Here is an 18,353-nt window from a genome sequence, read left to right as displayed (position 1 = left end):
AAAAAAAAGAACTGGTTCGGATGGTAGATGATGAAGACAGTCCTGGATACCCAAGAAGGAAGATTTCCTGAGACATACAGGGCTCTGATAACTACAACACTTGTAGAAGTGTTTTATATGGATCAAAAAGTCTCATACTGTAAAGCTTCTCAAAAGAACAGAGTTCTCACATCATGATGCAAGGCTGTGCCAAACATTTCCATCCTACAGGCCGTGGTTGCAAGCGGATCAACGTTTTCTTGCAGGCGAGTCTAATCTCTGCTCCTCTCACGATACAAAAGGAAAGCTGAGTAACCGCCTCAGTGTCAAGTACAACTGAAAGCCTTGAGTCACAGTCTCTGAATATTTTAGTGTCATTAACACCTTTGCTTAGCTTTGAAGTCTGCACTGTGGACATTTCTTTTTACGAATACATTAGTGTTGAAATCTATATATAGATTAATTCTGCATGTTTTGTCTACTACATTAATATTTGTTGTTGTTGTCATTGCACTCAACATTAAGTGTCTCCATCTTCAGGAGCAGAGTCAAATGCAAATATACTTTACGCTCCACGTCTGAGAAGTTAAATAAATAGATTTCACCAACACGTCATTTCCAAGATGGCCGCTAAGGTTTGTTGCCTTCTACCAAAAAGTCAAACTGCACATTTAAAATAAATATACATTAATCACATTAGAAGGCATCCCTTACATACCTACAGAGCATCTATTAAGATAAAAAAGAACTAGTCCTTATTGAGATACAGTATATTTACATAGTTTTCAGCTAAAAAAGCTCCGATACACAAACAATAAGCTACATGTTTAGCATCACACAGCAGACAGACAAAGCTAGCATCTAGCTAGCAAAGAAAAGAGTTTTCTGGTTGGTTAAGACCAAAGCAGAGCTAAATTAAGAGTAAATACTGGACTTACGTTTGTCATGTTGCTATAAACACGACTCCAACTGCAGCTACATGTGTGTGGAGAAGCTAACTCGTTAGCCGCCACAGCTGTTAGCTGAGGAGAAGTTGTGCCTGATGTTTCTGAGGGAAGGATTTGACATTTTTTCTGCTGGTTAATGGCAAAAACATGTGTCAACGTATATTTGACAATGATGCGGGGAACAATCGGGCTTGGAAGAACTTAGTTTGGCATTATTTAACATGTATTTCTGTGACGACGGGTGAACGCAGACAAGAGACAAAGACCTTCAGGGATTTATTGTTCAACTCAGAGTAATGCTGCATGTGCAGAAGCCAGCCGAGTGGGAGGACTGAACTTCCCCACGTTAGTCGATACAGTGGCTCAGAGTTTCTTCCCACAGTTCAGAGACAGGCAGGTCACCAGAGGTGGAAACTCTAATTATACCTGCAGGTGTGGATGTGATTGGCTGGCAACCTGTCCAGGATGTGTATTTGCTGGGCTTTAGCTGGAATAGGCTCTGAACGCACCCCTGAACAGGAAAAGTGTATGGTTGGCATTTGGTTTCTGTAGAAAATAACCTAAAGTTATGAACATTTTCAAATATAAAAAAAGGTATTCAACCTGTTGTACGCCGTCAACCGCACCGACTCAAAGACGGAGTAATGCGGTCTACTGAGAATCTGGTTTAGCATTTAGGCAATAACCTGTCAGTATCCCAGGCAGACGTTATTGTTGTTATGATTTATTACACCCGTCAGTCAGAAAACCACCCCGGTGTGAAACCCCTCATGATCCAGACTCGTCACTTCTGCTGTCAGCAAAGACAACTTAAAGAGATTTCTTTCCCATTTCTATCGTGATTGCTCGGATGTTCTCGTGTCAGAAAACTTATTTTTTTGTGACTTTCACAAAGTTCAGCTTTAAGACTTTCTCTGACACAGTCAATGAAACTGAGACATTACGCTGCGACCGAGAGAAAGGGCACAGACGGTCGGATCTGTACATCTCATGAAAGCAAAACAACTTTTTTTTATCTTTTCCGCCTGACAGTGAAACTGAATAATCGTGTTTTTGTCTTGGGACTGGGGCTCATTAAAGTATATTAATTCTCTTGTCATATGGAGAACCAACAGAAACAGACCAGTGACCTATTTTAGGGACTGCGGCTTAGTTTAAGAAACACAAGTGTTAAAAAACCCTGAGGCTTTTGTCTGTTTAGTGCAAAAGAGAAAGACATGAATCAAATCATCCAGGAAGAAGAGAGTGCCAGCTGTCGGGGGACGTGAGAGCTCAGGTGCAAACCAGGCTGTTTGGATGAAAAAATTAAAAAGTTCCAGCTACTTTTAGACACAAGCAAAGAACTTTAATAAATAGATATTGTAATAAAACTTGAGTAAATTAACACAAAATAGATTTTTCTAGTGACCCCTTTAACACATGGGATCAGTAGAGCTTAATGTATTGATCCCAATGGGAAATTAAGATTTTTAATATTTTTGTCATGCACTATTTGTAATATTAGAATCTAAAGATCCAATAAAAAAAAAGTTCACATGTGCGCAAATATTTTGGTAAAAAAAAAAGGCAAAGACCGAGAGAGTTGGTTAAAACCAAAATGGAGCTAAGAATGAATATTAGATTTATAAAATACTCTGCTGCATTAATCTCCTTCTGTCTTCAGTACGAAAGGAAAGCTTCTACTCGGTATCTTCGCTTCTATGTGTTTCCAAAAGGCTGCGATCTTCACCAGCTGCTTCCAACATTGTTTTGGTGAGGAGTTAAACTGGGATGAAGAGTGTCAGCTGTCACTCCGGCGATCTGTGAGATGATTGACGAGTCTCAGACGGAGCTGAAGCAGGAATAATCTGAATGTTTTCACATTAACAATGGAAGTGATGGCTACTTGTATGTGAAAGATATTGAGGATTGAAGTTCTCTTTAGCTCTATGAAGCGTTTTGGCTACTTTTAGCTCATTGTTTTGGTTTTCTGGCCGTGTCTGCGTGATGTGTTGAGAGTTAAGATGAGCAGAATGTTTTGTTGGATTAGCACAATATATGTGTTAATGTCCTGCATTGCAAATGACTATTAGGTTAGAAAATGTGCAGCCAATCAAAACAGTAACGTTGCGAGACAGAAACCAAAACAATCAGCTGAAAGACGCAATAAAAATACAGATTATCTAAAACGTCTGTTTGTTGTTTTCCATCCGGCGTCATATGAAGACGCTCCACCGGATCTACAAAGATGATGAAAATATTAAACTGCTTATATGACCAACAAGCCAAACTCTCATAAAGTTTGTGCAGCGCTTCATGTAGCGTCGTAAAAAAGATATTATTATTCAGAGCAAAGCCTGAGGCAGAGCAGCAGGAGAAAGATGGATCTCATTCACTCCCTGCACTAAACACTAAACCTTGCTCAAGGGAACTTAAAGAACACATTAACAGCATCTGGAGGAAGAATTTACGTCCCCAAAAACCACTTCTTTAATATTCTGCAGCTCATCACTGTATCAGACAAAGAATGAAACATTGTTCTCAGAACATTTGGCTGGTGGATTTGTATTGTCCTCTCATGCACGTTAGGACTACATTTTCCAAAAATCACATCCCAAATCATTCCGGGATAAACCTGCAAAACCATCTGCTTCATATTCATCCAAGTTGTTGCACCGTGCAGTAACACAGACACGGCCAGAAAGTGTGTTTTTGTCAGCGAGCCTTTAATGTTATCTATTTCTGCACATCAAAGCGCCTGCCATCCCTCCCTCTCACTTCCCCATCACTTCCTGGCCCAGTGGCTTCAAAGAGCAACTCCTCTTTCAGAAATGTGGATCCGTGAAGCCTACACCAACACGGCCGAGCACCTTGATACATTTCGATCTCGCCTTGATGCATAAATAGATGTAAATAGGGGAGCGGTGGAGAGAGGGAGGTAAAAAAAAAAACATGCTAATGCGGCGAAACTGTCCTTCATGCTTAAGAATTCCCATCTAAATAATGTATTATATATCTTTCGTTCCTACACGTCTTAATTTTTTCTTATCGTTTTTTATTGAAGCTTCATTTTTTTTCTGTCACTCAGAAAGCCAATATACAGCGGGAGGACTCTTCCTCTGCTCCACAAGGGTCCCGGCGCTGTCATCAAACAAATGACATTAAACCTTCACCTCCCATGATTGCTCAACATCATCCCTCAAAAGACGATTTCTTCTCAACTCAGCCAAATGCCATTATAGGCAGAGAGGTAGACGAGAATTGATGCAAGAAATGAGAGTAGGAGGAGAGGAGTAAGAGGAATACTAAGTGAGAGGAGGATGATTAAAGAGACTCGGTGCTGCAAGCCTCTATTTATACCTATCCAAGTGGAGCCGGGGCTGCAGGGGGACTCGTCTCTTCTCCAGGACTGGGACACAGTTGTCTGTCTTCTTATTCTATCAGACTGGGACTAAAAGGGATCTGGAGCTTTCAGGACTCTTTGTGAATTTATCAGAAGCCGCTCTTCCAGCTGACACATAGAGGCGTTTCTTTCTTCCCGTTGTTGTTTGGTATTACTTCTCCCCTGTGCAGCTTTTTCACATTGCAATGACAGCTCCTCTGTCTGCTTGATCCAACACCGCAGTTCTTCTTGATTAGCTGTGATATCAGCTCAGTGTCAGTGTTGAGACTACAGTATTTGTGGCTGTCACAAGTAGAACAGACTGCCCTTGAAATATTAGGCACTTATGAGCAGAATATTCCATCTCAGACTAGCTCGGAGCAGGACAGACAATATGAAAGATTGCACACTTTGGATGGCTAACAGCCGCTAACAAAGACTTACAGCTGCTCTTGCAAGATGCCCAGTTTTCTTTATTTTTAACTCAAATGCTTTAGTACACAAATGAAACAAATGAGCGAGCTATCTGAATCCTAAAACTAAACTTCTCTAAAAGTTTGAGTGATTTGTTGCGGCATGTGTTGGGTACAAAGTGAGCAGGGTTGTCACCATGTGAAGCTCGCGGGATAATCTCAGACTGATGCTGCAAGCAAAACGGTTTAAATGACAAAACACACAATTCTTCAACAATGTCATGATTGGCTGCATTTCTCTGCAGAGCCCCGTGTCGCAGCTCCAGACGACTTATTAACGGATGTTGAGTTTGTTGTGCGTTCACACTGGAAAGTGTAAACAGCCAAATGTAAAGCAGCAGAGCTGAGCTGGAGACATCCTGACTTTTAGCTAAAGCTCTGGATCCTACACTTCCCATAATGTCACTCAACAGGGTCTATCGTCAGACCCACCCCTGGCTGGTCACATCTTTTAAATGCATCGCTTCCACTTTGTAAAAGTCTTCCTGTTGGAGATGTTTTTAATTCTCCACGCTCTAAACTAAGATGACCAGATGTTTTCACTAAATCTGTTTCCATTGCACATTTTGCTTTTTCACATATACATCATCTGTTCCACCTCAGCCAAGCGTAAACAACTTTTATGAAATTAAAAATGCACATAATTAGAGGTGGAAATGCAGCCAGTGACATACAAAACATAACTTATAACACGTTTGTTATACTAAGGCGATATAGGACAGAGTGTGTACAGTATGGGTCACAACTCGTGTCTAATGGGTCATGTGTTTCTGGTTTTTCCACAAACAGCAACAAACACACCTCCATACGTTATAAACATCAAGCTCAACTAAAGTCCTACAGTATACTGCCTCCACTGTCCTCGAGGGGATCGTGCACAATCATGCCTTGTATGTTGTGGGACCTGTGAAGCGACATTAACAGAAAACAGGGTTTAGCTTTAGAGTAAGCGTAGATGCATTACCGTCCATGCATAATGTGGCCACGAGTCATGAATATGGTTTATCACCTCGTGTTTGACAAATTAGGATTACATCATCCTCTCACAGTTACAGGCAGTTGTGGACTGACAGTGGACAAACTGCATGTGTGTGTATCACTCATGCGTCCGGCTATAGATGAAGAACACTGCAGTAATAACAGCACTGGGTCAGCAGCTGTATTCTCTGTACTGCTGCATCCTCCCAAACAATAAATCTGACGCAGACTCTGCTGTGCAACACAAAACACTTAATGATTTGGATGGAAGCCCTCCTCCTGCTTTTAAACTGTCTCTCTATACGACATGCTGTTTCATCATTACTTCCTGCATAAAAAAGTTACTTCCCACTGCGATCCGACTTACTGAGGAGCGGGAGCATTAGTTAGTCAATTTAGAGGTTGGATATGGATTGTGCTTTTGTGTCCAAGGGGTGAATTATAATATAAATGAAAGTATTTCTGCAGGATAAAAACACTAAAAGTCTTTCCAAGGCCACACGCTGGTAGGGATGGGTGTCATTCTGCGCGCTGATCTAAGAGCTCCGTGTTCGCTCTGACCTACATACACAGAAGGTTCCTTGCAAAACAAGATATCCACTGTACGAAGGAAAAAAGAAAAAGGTGACACCTACTGTTGACATGATTAAACTGGCGCCGGCATGAAAGCAAAACACTTTCTGGAACTAAATCAAAGACTTGAGGTGTCTTGAGGAGTGATTTTCAGGTCACACTTTGTTGTTTTAAATAGGCATGCGGCAGATGTTAAAAACCCTCTTTGCTTCATGTCAGGCTAAAAATGGGTCTGGAGCTGGTCCTGCTGCCACAGGGAATTAGTCACTGAGACGCTGCAAGTGGAGCATGCTGTTCCCATTGTCACGTAGAAATCTGCAAATTATCACCATTCATTTGTACCTGCCTCTCAGGAAGTCGGATAACAGCGTGAGGCCTGCCGTGCACACGAATAATACTGTAAAAAAACTAAACAGATTGTACAAACATGTCGTAGCTCCTGCTGAGAACTCTGTTTGCTTAATGCATTTTAATCATTTTCTCTATTCCCTTTCTGAATGCATGCAAGTCCCCAGCGAGGCGCGCAGGAAGTAGACCCAGCTGACATTTTGTGCTCTCCACCTGTTGATCTGTTGGCTCCCCTCGTCATCGCTCTGTTGCCATGGAAACCCCAGAAGAGGAATTGGGGGCACAGCGATGAAAACTGGGCCTCGACATCGGACGTGTATCATCTCTTGTCCTCCCCACCGGCTTTGTCCCGGGAAAAAAAAACATGGAGGAAGCCACGACGCAGATCTCCTGCGACACTGCGTACGTTAACATGTTGCTACGACGACGGAACGGGGTACGCAGGATGTTCTGACAGACATGATTCAGAGCATTTTCTTTTTCCTGAACAGAGTTTGTGTTTGGTTTAGTTTTATAAGGGGACAGTAAAACACCACAAGTATCAATTCCCATGTGCGTCAACATACACTGCTTTATTACCGTCTGCACACTGTTTTTGTTCGGAAGTTAAACGGGTCATAATTCCTTCTCTAATATCGATTTTGAATTGCTGTGAAAACACCTGTATTTATTCAAGTTTCTGGCCAAAAACCGCATTTTACAAGATTACACTTGAACACATCATGATAACGTTTTAATCGAGCTTCGCCTAATGGTCGTTTTTACTGAGTAGAGCTTGAACGCACCACAATGCAACTCTATGGAACCAGCTGAACAACAGCACACCACGTAGTGTCATCAGGGAACAGGCCCCGTTAGTCCCTGTCAATGCAGTTTAGACTTTGGATACACAAACAATGATTAGTAAGATCAATCATTATATTATTATTATTATTATTATTATTATTCTTTTACTCTCAGACAAAGATTTTAGTTTAACAGTTCCCATTACAATGAGTTGACTTGTTGACTTGTAATGATTCAGTTCACTGACTTGAGTTCAAGTAGAGGTCGATTACATTTGATGTATTTGTGTTTCAAAGAGGACGATCTGATACATGTTTGAAGCCCTCACTGATCACTGAGGATTGACGCTGTCGGAGCGGCTGAGTGAATCAGCAGGAGACGAAGCTCCAGACAGGATCGATCCACTGCTCACCAGGTACACACACACACACACACACACACACACACACACACACACACACACACACACACTGAACATGAGATTTAAAATCTCCTCATTAACACTTACTGCTTCTATAAAGACCGCTTTGATTCAGATAAACCATAATGTCTCATCTTGCAACATGCGGAGCTGCACAGTTTTAAGTGAAGTAACTTGCAGTATGTTGTACAAGCAAACTCATTGTGTTATATTTGACCATTTTAAGTTTGAATGTTCGTGTCAGCGCCCGCCTCCCACCACCATTATTATTGCTTTTAACAAGAACCAATTTGAGGGTGAACTCCTTCATTATTTCAGGCTGAATATTTACTTTTTAATGAATACATTTGCTGCACCATCCCGAGCAGACAGACCATTTCTCCACAGCGTCTTTGCTATCAACTGGCAGACAGGCCTAGCAGTTAATACGAGCTAATCTCTGTGTTCAACGCCTGAGGCTGGTGGCTGATGGCTGGTGGCTGGTGGCTGGCGCCTCGCTCCTAACTCCGCCGGAGATGCTCTGCTGGTCCTGAAGGGATTTTTATTTTTTTGGATTAAGCTGGCATTCATTGTCTGCAACTAAGAGAAGATGTTCACGACACACAGCAGTACACACACACACACACACACACACCGCAGCATGCTGGCTTGTCTCTCAGTTTGCTTCATTAAATAACATATTGTAAGATCAGCTTAGCTGACAAGTTGTGTTTGTGTGTGAGGAGGAGACAGCAGGAGACAGTTCTGCATCTGTTACTGAGTCACCGTCTTTGGGAAGGAAGAAGGGCAACAGAGCAGAGGACGATAACTGTCACACTGAAACACGCTGCGTCTATCCCCAGAGATTTGTGTTTCCTCTAACTCTAACCAGAGATGGCCGAACCATTACCTGACGTAGGCCCCTTCCCAACCACGGAGGGCGAACACTTTCCGAAGGGGGAAGCGTGTGTTTAAGTCTCAGCAGGTCCTGATTTGAGAAGATATGTGAAGATATTATGTCAAAGAAATTGTGATCTTCTTGGTTTTCTCAAGATTTGAGTCTTGCTTTGGGTGAACTGGCCAACTTCCTGTCATCCACTCCACACATGAATGAAAACAACCTTCGAGTCAATAACTTGTATTGAATTCATTTGTTTGACGGGGACAGAGCACAGCTTCTAGTATTCAAACTACAGGACAGTATCTATCAGTGTACAGCAACACCCACAAGCTCTCACAACATCAGGACACATCAAGTGTTTGATGGGAACATGATTGGGTTGATGTCGGGGTTGAATTGCAGTGCGTTCCTCTTTTACAGCTGCTAATTGTACATTGGATAAAGTCTTGTAGGCATCACCTGACAGCAGCTCTGACTCAGGACACGATGCAAACAGAGAGCCATGAAGAGCCTCACAGCCTCACAGCTACAGACTGCATGTATTGTATTTATGCATAATTAAATACTGTATTTTAATTAACAAGTTGCTGCCATGGTAACAACGAATAGAGGTGCATTTGTTACGTCTGATACATTTAAAATAAGACATCTTCTGTAGTGTTGGTGTTAATTAGTGTATTATAGGATATTTTGTTATTACTATTAGATGACATGAACAACAACGATGTACTGGCACACACACACACACACACACACACACACACACACACACACACACACACACACACACACACACATACACACAGCAGCAACAACAAGGCTGATCATTAGCAGTGATGGTGTCAGAACACAGGGTTATTATCGGGGTGGGGGATGGGGGGGGGGACTGCTGCTGAATAAGCCCTTTTTTACATTATACTGCAGATGGCGACACAACCTGCTGCTATAAACTGAACTAGTGGGAAATATATAATGACTTCTGTTCTATCCAGGACAGAGAGGGAGAAGTTTCACCGGCAGATAAAAGCCCCGCTCACGATGAGAGGCCGCAACACGAGCTGCAGACATGTGAGAAGTCAGAAGTACTTGAATGTGCAGCAACTGAGTAGAGACTGTTTTTAAGGGAACAATGGGGGGCAAGAAGAAAGAAGAGTTGAAACATGAGTTTTGTATTAAAGTGTTGCTGTGATTTATGTGCTGTAATGTAACCAACTGTCTTGTGAAGAACATTGTTATGATGTCTTCAGCTGTGTGGAATAATGCACGAGAACTTTTAGGGATTTAGGTCGTCGTAAAGTCGACGCTGACGTGCCTTAAACTTGCATTCTTGCTAATGGCCAGCAGGGGGCGACTACTATGGTTGCAAAATGTCCGGGTTGTATAGAAGTCTATGAGAAAATGTTCTCAATCCCTAGTTTCAAGTCTTCTTTATTAAAGTAAACTATGGTCCCATTTAGATTAAATTGACGATATAGCAGGATATGCTTTAGGGCGGGGCTACCTTGTGATTGACAGGTCGCTACAACGGCGGTGTCCGGTTTGGGTTTTGTCGAAGTCTTATTGTAACTTTTTGATTGCCTAGAAATTCAGCGTTCAGTTGTACTTTGCTCCACCTTCTCCTGTCACTTCTGGTTGCAAAAAACAAGATGGCGACGGACACAAACCAGGAGGGCGAGGTTTTAAAACCGCGGTCCACAAACCAATTGGTTACATCACGGTGACTACGTCCACTTGTTATACACAGTCTATAGCCAGCAGGCTAACATGTTCACTGTGCCAATGCTAACATGTAGCCGTTTAGCAGGTATGAATGTTTATCATGTTCACCATCTTAGTTTAGCACGTTAGCATGCTAACATTTGTTCTTATCACTAAACACAAAGTACAGCTACGTCTGATGGGAGTTTTACTGTTTCTTATAAACTTAAGTATTGGACAAAGGGACATTTTGACTCAACAAAAGTGCGTGAGAAGAAAAGTCAGGGGATTCATCCTCTAGGGACCGTGAATGTCATGAGAAGTTCACTTCAATCCGTCCAACAGTTGTTGAGATATTTCAGTCTGGACCAAAATGGTGGACGGACTGCCCAACATCTCTAGATCTTAATATTTAACTCCACATAGAATCCAAAGGCTACATCACAGGACCCACAGGTGACTGCAGCGATCAATACGCAGAGCATGAGCACTAGATGTACTCTGCAGTTCATCTCCTGTATCATCCATATGTATCAGGCCTCACTCACCCATCATCACACCTCCGCCTCACACGCTTCTCACAGATCAAAAGAGCAGGTGATGTGTGATATGGAAATTACTCAAGTGATTGGCCACGAGCATTCCTGCTCAAAGGCAGCACGACCCGCCGAGGTAACATCTAAGGACAGCAACATGAATAGTGATAGCGCAGTGATAATAGCTCAAAGGAGTCTCTGTTTTCTGTATCAAAAGGTAGCGGCAGGGTTATAAGCAGCCTGTTACCACAGTGACATCCCAGCTTTCATCAAACCAACTGTAGCTCAGATGGGAATGTTTTCCTTTGCAAGTGATTTAACAGTTTGCAGATGTTTGCCACATATTTTACAAGAAAACTACGACAGCTTACTTACTTACTACCTACTTTAAGAAGACAAACTCTTTCTTCTTTGGACACTTGGAAGAGCTTCCTCTTGTCAAGATATCTTCTCCCATCAGGCTGAACTGTGTGGATTGTAATGACCTCACACTGGTTTCAAACTAAAACATGTTTAGCCCGAGAAAGTATTCTGTCCAACAAATTCATAGTGTGGGATGTAATGAACACTGCGGCCTCTAGGGGCTGCTAGTGTAGCTTTATATAGCTTTCAATATCCTTAACGGTATCAGGACTGCAAGGTGTTTAAAGTGCGGCGAAGCAAAAGAGAAGTAAAGTAAGAACACGGACAATAACTCTCCAAAGCAGATTCTATTGAAGGTCTATTTTCACCAACATGGCGTCTTCATGATGTGACATGAGACGATATGTTGTGCATCTACTTCCAGATGAGATTATGGGAATCATGCAAAGGGTTTGACGGTTACAACAAAGATCAGATGATGCTCAACCAAAAGCCAATTCAGAATTAAAAATGAGCTTACTGTCGGACTCAGGTCAAGCAGATGAAACAATGATATGATATAATGTCAAACGTTCTCCGTTTCCAGAGTCTCGAGGGGGGGATCTGCTGCTTTTAATAAGATGAATCAATAATGAAATGTTACAGCCGTACCTTATATAACACCGCCTGTAGAAACAACAGTGTGGCGAGAGCTTATATTGCCTCTTTAATGATCACCAGGATGTTCTTCTGAACCAACGACACAACAGAAGTCCTTCTGCAGCAAGATATATATTTATTTATTTATTTTATATAGAAGCATATTCCTTGTAGCTTCTATCTCCCCGCTCACTAACAAGCCAGGGATATCAAAGAGACCAAAGGCTGGTGATGAGCTTTGAGCTCCGCTTAATTGGATGCGGCTCAGGCTGTATCTGTGGCAGCGGAGGGAACGGCCCTGGGAGACTAGAGCTGACCGCCACACACACACACACACACACACACACACACACACACACACACACACACACACACACACACACACTCTGCTTTCTCACAATTACAACAGCTTCAGGTCTTGGCTCTGTGTGCGTTCACTGGATGAATTGCAAGTGAAAGGATCTCAGATGTAAATAGCAAGTTTCTCGCTGTGTTCCCATTTTAACACCTAATTAACATCTTTATCTGTTGCTGAGTCTTGTGGAAAGAATCCAATCAAGTTATTTTAAGAATGTAGGCTGAAGTGCTTATATACTGACGTGGTGCGTACGTCAACATACTGTCACTTAAAGCCAAATTCATAAAGACATGTGAGACCTGAAACAAGAACGTCAAGAAGAGTCAACACACATTGTCTCACACAGACGTTAATCGTGCAGGTGATGGCACAGATATGATGACAAACGGGACAATAAGTTTAAAGACCCCCTCCACTCAAGAATGTGTTTTTTGTTTATGTTTCCTAAAATGTGTGCAAAGTGTGTCAATAGAGAGATGTTTTCAAAATCTCCTCCTGTGCACTTCCCTAAACTCTGAGATTCAAACGAACCCCTGGCAGGATCGATTCGGTACGTCACAAATTCCAAAATAGCCCCTCCCTGTCTAATATGTAAATCAGGATTCCCACAACTTCTCGAACATCAAATTCAAAGACTTGTCAGAGACTTTGTCTGACCAAACATTGCATAGTTTGAGACATGGACCATGGTTAAGCTACGTCACACTTCCTGTGGGGCAAACGGCGTGTGAAATGATGCAACTGCAGGAGACACACATGCAGACAGCGGATCGTAGCCTATGTATTAACAATAAGTCAAACAAGATCTTCAATCTCTATACTTATAGCACATTATATATAATGACCCATGTCTATTTCCAAAAACCTTAGTTAGATTTTTTTCACAAGGACCCTTGGGAACGCTGAGGAACGGTCTTAAACACACAACGCCTGCAAAGAAACCTTAACCCTCCAGAGTTAGCGTTAGCATTAGCATCGTGAACCTTTTGAGTGCAAAACATGTTAGAGTGGAAGATTCTGGATGCAAATCAGACCCTGAAGCTTCCTTCCACCATCTACCAAAGAAATCCCTCTAAATATTAATGTATGTTTGTATGTAATGTATGACAACTACTAAAGTCAACACGTTACAAGCTAACAAGCAACATAATCAGAAGATGCTAACTGCACAACAGACTCTTCATCTGAGTCAAACATGTCGGACTGAATCTCTCCTGTTTCCTTCAACGGAGAAAACAGGCAAGACGCTCCGCCGCCATGATGCGGTGGGCGGGCCGAGGCCGGATTTATAATTGAGAGAAGAAGAGTAAAATGTGCTTCCAGCTCTTTTTCAATGTTTGTTTTCTCACTTTGTACGTGAGAAAAGAAAATATTATTAATAGCAAAGTATTTTTACAAACTTCAAAACGCGCCTGGAGCCTTTAAAGGACTAGTTCTTTCTCCCCATCATGAAAGAGTGTGAATCTTCTCATCTAACTCTCCAGATATCAAGCTGCTCCTTTAAGATGTTGGTGGAAAAGGAAAAAGCCTGAAATGATGCTTATGAAACACCAGAACAAGAGCAAGTGAGAAAGCAGCTGCATGTGTGAGCGAGTTTATTAAACTATTGGCTGCAGAAGCAACTGAATCACCACCTTCAGTCCCACAGCGCCTCTCCAAATAACAGTACAATTAACAATGCATCCTGTATCCTTTCAACTCATACCCAGAGTTCTGCTATCCACTGCTTTCATACAGCTGAGCAACCCAGCAACAACTCCCTGGACTTGCTTCATGACAGATGGCTGTGTTGCGCTGCCACAGACCTATTGTGTTGTAGAGCAAGTTACCAAATCCATCAGGGCGCACAACAGGCCTTTCAATAATGAATAAGCCCGAGGCTGAGAAGCTAATAACGCAGAGAAAGTTCAGTGGTGGGGAATTCCAAGAGGACAGTTTACAGCCTGACATCCAGAAAAAGGTGCCGGCTGATATTAAAACTCAACAAGTAGAGTTGCTTTGTTTCCCCGGGTGCCTGCTTTGCTTTAATGCTTTGCATTAGGCTGCAGTATAAAACACAGCCAGGGGGGGGGGGGGGATTAACCACACACTGGATTAGCTATTTAGCCAGATACATTTAAAAAATGTTGTGAAATACACTGAAATCAACAGTTTTAATCCCAAACCTACCATTTAAATGTAGATTCTGCTCGTTGTTGCTCTAATCCCTGCTTTGTCCTACAGCGCCCCAATTCAAAATAAAAGAAGATGGAGAGAGGCAGGGGGACATTAGTTTACAACAGGATTTATTTTCTAAGCTTCAAAACTAGGACTTTTTCACTGTTCAAGAAGAAATCCATAGTTTCCTCCCTCTTCCACTCCCCCATCCTCTATCTGTCTATTTAATCCCCTCAACCAACTCATGTCTCCTCCGTCCTTCCTTCCCTGACATCTTTCTCACTGTGCCATCTGTGTTGTGACGCATGCGGAGGACAGGGGATGCAAACCAGCACTGCGCTCAGCCAAGTCATTTAACAAATCTCAATTGACTGCTGCTCCAGTTTCCATGGAGAAGAAACCACCAGCATGAGGGGAGCGAGGCGAAAATCAATGATTCCCCTGGGGCCGGCTCGGGGTCTGTGCCGGTCCTGATGTTTGGTGCATAGGAGAGATGAAGCTGGATGTGTCAGGAAGAAGAGAAAGCTGGTGGGCACCGTGCTCAAGGAGAGACTTTTTTCTTCCTCTATATAAAAAAATATGAAAATGGTGTGCATGTTTTGTCCAGCCTGAGCTCAGTGCTGTGTGACAACACCGTCCTCTGTGGTTTGTGTGGAGCAGAGCGCAGTGAAGTGAAGCTGCAGGTAACAAACTGCAGCTGCTTTCTATTCTGAGACATGAAACCAGGACAGCCAAGGAGACAGCGAACGGGTCTCTGGCTGAATGCTCCACTAAATGGCTCCAGTTCAATGCGTGCACACCGTCAGCATGATCCTTCCTGTTCGTACCTTCCACCGTCATGTACCGGCATGCATGCACAAGATACTGTATGCATCTCCACATGTAAACACAAGGGGGATATGGCTGCCACCTGTTGGTGATTCTGCTAAAGTTCACCCAGTCACCTTGCCGTTTCCCTCCGTGATGCTGCAGCAGACTCATTTGTTCCCTCTGCTGCAGGCGGATGCTCTCTTTCACCCCAGCATGACTCAGAGAACTGGCTGCCTATTGAGCTTAATGCTACAGAGGCTCAGCCACAGAGCTCAAATTAATGACATGCAATCCAGCAGAAGAGCAGGTTTATGTGGAGATCTATAAAGTGGTGAATGCACATGGATCAGAACTTTAAATGCCCTTGAATAGATGAAAAGGATGCTGTAGGAGGAGCAAAGGTGTGTAGGTCAACTTCAGGGACGTGGAAAAGAAGATAGCATCGTCCTTGTTCTCAAAATCATTCCTCATTGATGGAAATAATCTGTGCTACAAACACAATCCTGTAATATGTGACTAATGCATTTCTCCAGGGACATGATGAAAGACATGAGAATCATTTAAAAGCTAGTAAGTGGACCGTATTTCTGCATCAGGCAAGTGATGAACTAATATTTCCATGATGTAATCATGCTGACCGCTCTTCAAAGACAAAGACAGACTTGCTAAGTGCGCTCGCTTCACTCAAGAACTTCAAGAGTATGAGATGTTGATGAGAAGCATTTATCCTCTCTGTGACTGTCCAGATGTTCCAAATAATGAATGAAGTGTGGAGATCCCAGGTGTCACACTTGAGTTTCTATCTCACAAATTAGAGCGCAGTAAAGGATGTAACATCACCACCGAGGATTTACTGGGACCTCAAGATAGATTGGAGGGGAGGGGGGGGGGGGAGCAGTGTTTCTCACAGTACATGGTTACATGTTCACACACAAACAGATCCACAGCTCAGTGCTGCCGCTCTTCCCTCCTGTTGCCACAGCAACGCAGCACTCGCCTCCGTGTCTCGGTGACAGCTCACGCTCACGTTAAAAAAACATCCGCGAGGAGCAGAGAGCAAGAACGCACTCGCAACATGCCGTCATCTACTGTACGGCTCGCATGCACATCCAAACACAGATAAAGATGCAGGTTTATCACGCACACACGCACACACACACACACACACACACACACACACACACCATCCAAGGTGAAGCCCTCGAGATGACGATGGTGATGATGAATAATGAATGATGATGTATCGCTGTAGCTCTAATAAACTCAATGCAAACACACATTCCTATCAAAATACAAATAATGAGCAACTGCAGCTCTTTATTCTCTGCTTTATAAATTAATGAATTCACACATGGAGCATCTGCTCCTTCTTAGTCCGGTTTACTCCGCCTCTGTGCTCTCGAGCAGAAGAATACGACTCCACAGACTGCTCAGTGTGAATACAGGTAGATTACACACTCAACGTGTCCATACCTCACAGTTGCGTCCGGTGAAGCCCTGGCTGCACGTACAGGTGTACTTCCAGGTGTCCTCTAGCCTGCCGGAGGATGGCAGGGCCAGGCAGACCCCTCCGTTGAGGCAGGGTCGTCCCTCGCAGGGGTCCGGACGAGGTGTTGCCTGGGTTGGGGTGGGCTCTGCCGGGGCCGGGGTGTCCGGCGCCAGCTGGAAGGCAGAGGGGACGGACCCGATGCTGCTGCTGCTGCTGCTGCTCAAGAGCAGGAGGAGGAGAAGCAGAGGGGCTGTGAAGTTCCGTGTGGTCTGTGTGGGACAGCAGCAGCGAACTGCCGGCACACCGCACACACTCATCCTCATCGGGTTCCTCTTCTTCTACTTCTTCTTGTGTTTCTTTCTCCTCTTTGCTCAGAGCTCAAGCGGCTGCTGTTCCTGCAGCAGCTGAGAGGAGTGTGAGTGACTGTGTGTGTGTGTGTGTGTGAGAGAGAGAGAGAGAGAGAGAGAGAGAGAGAGAGGCTGAGGCTGAGGCTGCTATAGGATGTGGAGCATGAGCTGTGCGCAGGCAGAGTGACTGAGAGCAGACTGGCTGATGGTGTGGAGGCTGAGGGAGAGAAGGTGGAGATGCAGGAAGAGAAGGGGAGGGCTCGGCTTTTTTCTGTCTCTGAGTCACAGTGACGATGATAGCTGACGACACTAACCCCCCCCCCCCCCCCCCACACACACACACACACACACACACACACACACACACACACACACACACACACACACACACTCACACACACACACACTGTATTTCCTGGCTTCTCACACTGTGCAGAGTATCGGGGAGATTTTATGCACCCTCCTCATTTAAGAGTCTCATCATCCATAACCTCTCCTTGGAGTCGGACTTTCAAGGTGGGAGGGAGGAGGCTGTAGTCAGAGAAGACATTGAAGAGGAGGAGGAGGAGGAAGAAGAGGAAGAGGAAGAGGAAGAGGAGGTGTTGCTGGAGAAAATCCTGATCAGCTTTGCCATAAGATCAGCTGCTCCACCAGGGAGATGATGCAGAATGATGCTGATGGAGGCTAAACAAACTCCACAAATCATTCATAAAACAGTTCCCTAACAGCAGAGTGTGTATGAAGAGTGTGTATGAAGAGTGTGTATGAAGAGTGTGTATGAAGAGTGTGTATGAAGGTGCAGTGCTGAAAGTCACCAGCTTTCATTCACCAGTCACGTGACAACCAAGGTGAACATCTCATCTTAAAACATAAACATTGAAATAAGTGACCATACGTTGATGAGCAGGACTCATCAGATGTTTATGGGCATGAATGTGAGGATATGTTTTGTGTCGTTGGGTCCTTATGAATTCTATTCCCTCGGGTACACTAAATCCCTAATCTGATGCAATGCTCCTTTGTTAGGAATCCTGCAGTGGGTGGTCACAGACGATTCTACATTTACTAATCACTGCTTTGCTTTGTGGCATCACCTGAAATATATTCGGATCATACATTTATTAGAGGACTTTGAAAGACGAGGGCATGTTCAAGGCAGAAGATGCTACAGCGTTGCATTATGGGAGGTACAAAATAGCATTTATTTGAG

General features: G+C 43.5%; 1 protein-coding gene across 1 annotated transcript in view; it reads right to left on the bottom strand.

Annotated features, from left to right (window-relative positions):
• Nucleotides 1-17,354, bottom strand: part of dner (delta/notch-like EGF repeat containing) — a 45,477-nt gene extending 28,123 nt beyond the window's left edge. Inside the window, exon 1 of the mRNA XM_029446928.1 lies at nucleotides 16,781-17,354. Coding sequence (XP_029302788.1) covers nucleotides 16,781-17,119 — 339 coding nt within the window. The 5' untranslated portion in view covers nucleotides 17,120-17,354. The remainder of the gene's footprint in view (nucleotides 1-16,780) is intronic.
• Nucleotides 17,355-18,353: the final 999 nt, after the last annotated feature.

This window comes from Cottoperca gobio, chromosome 13 (genome assembly GCF_900634415.1).
Source record: "Cottoperca gobio chromosome 13, fCotGob3.1, whole genome shotgun sequence".
NCBI classification, from domain to species: domain Eukaryota; kingdom Metazoa; phylum Chordata; class Actinopteri; order Perciformes; family Bovichtidae; genus Cottoperca; species Cottoperca gobio.
This window is presented reverse-complemented; position numbering and strand designations above follow the sequence as displayed.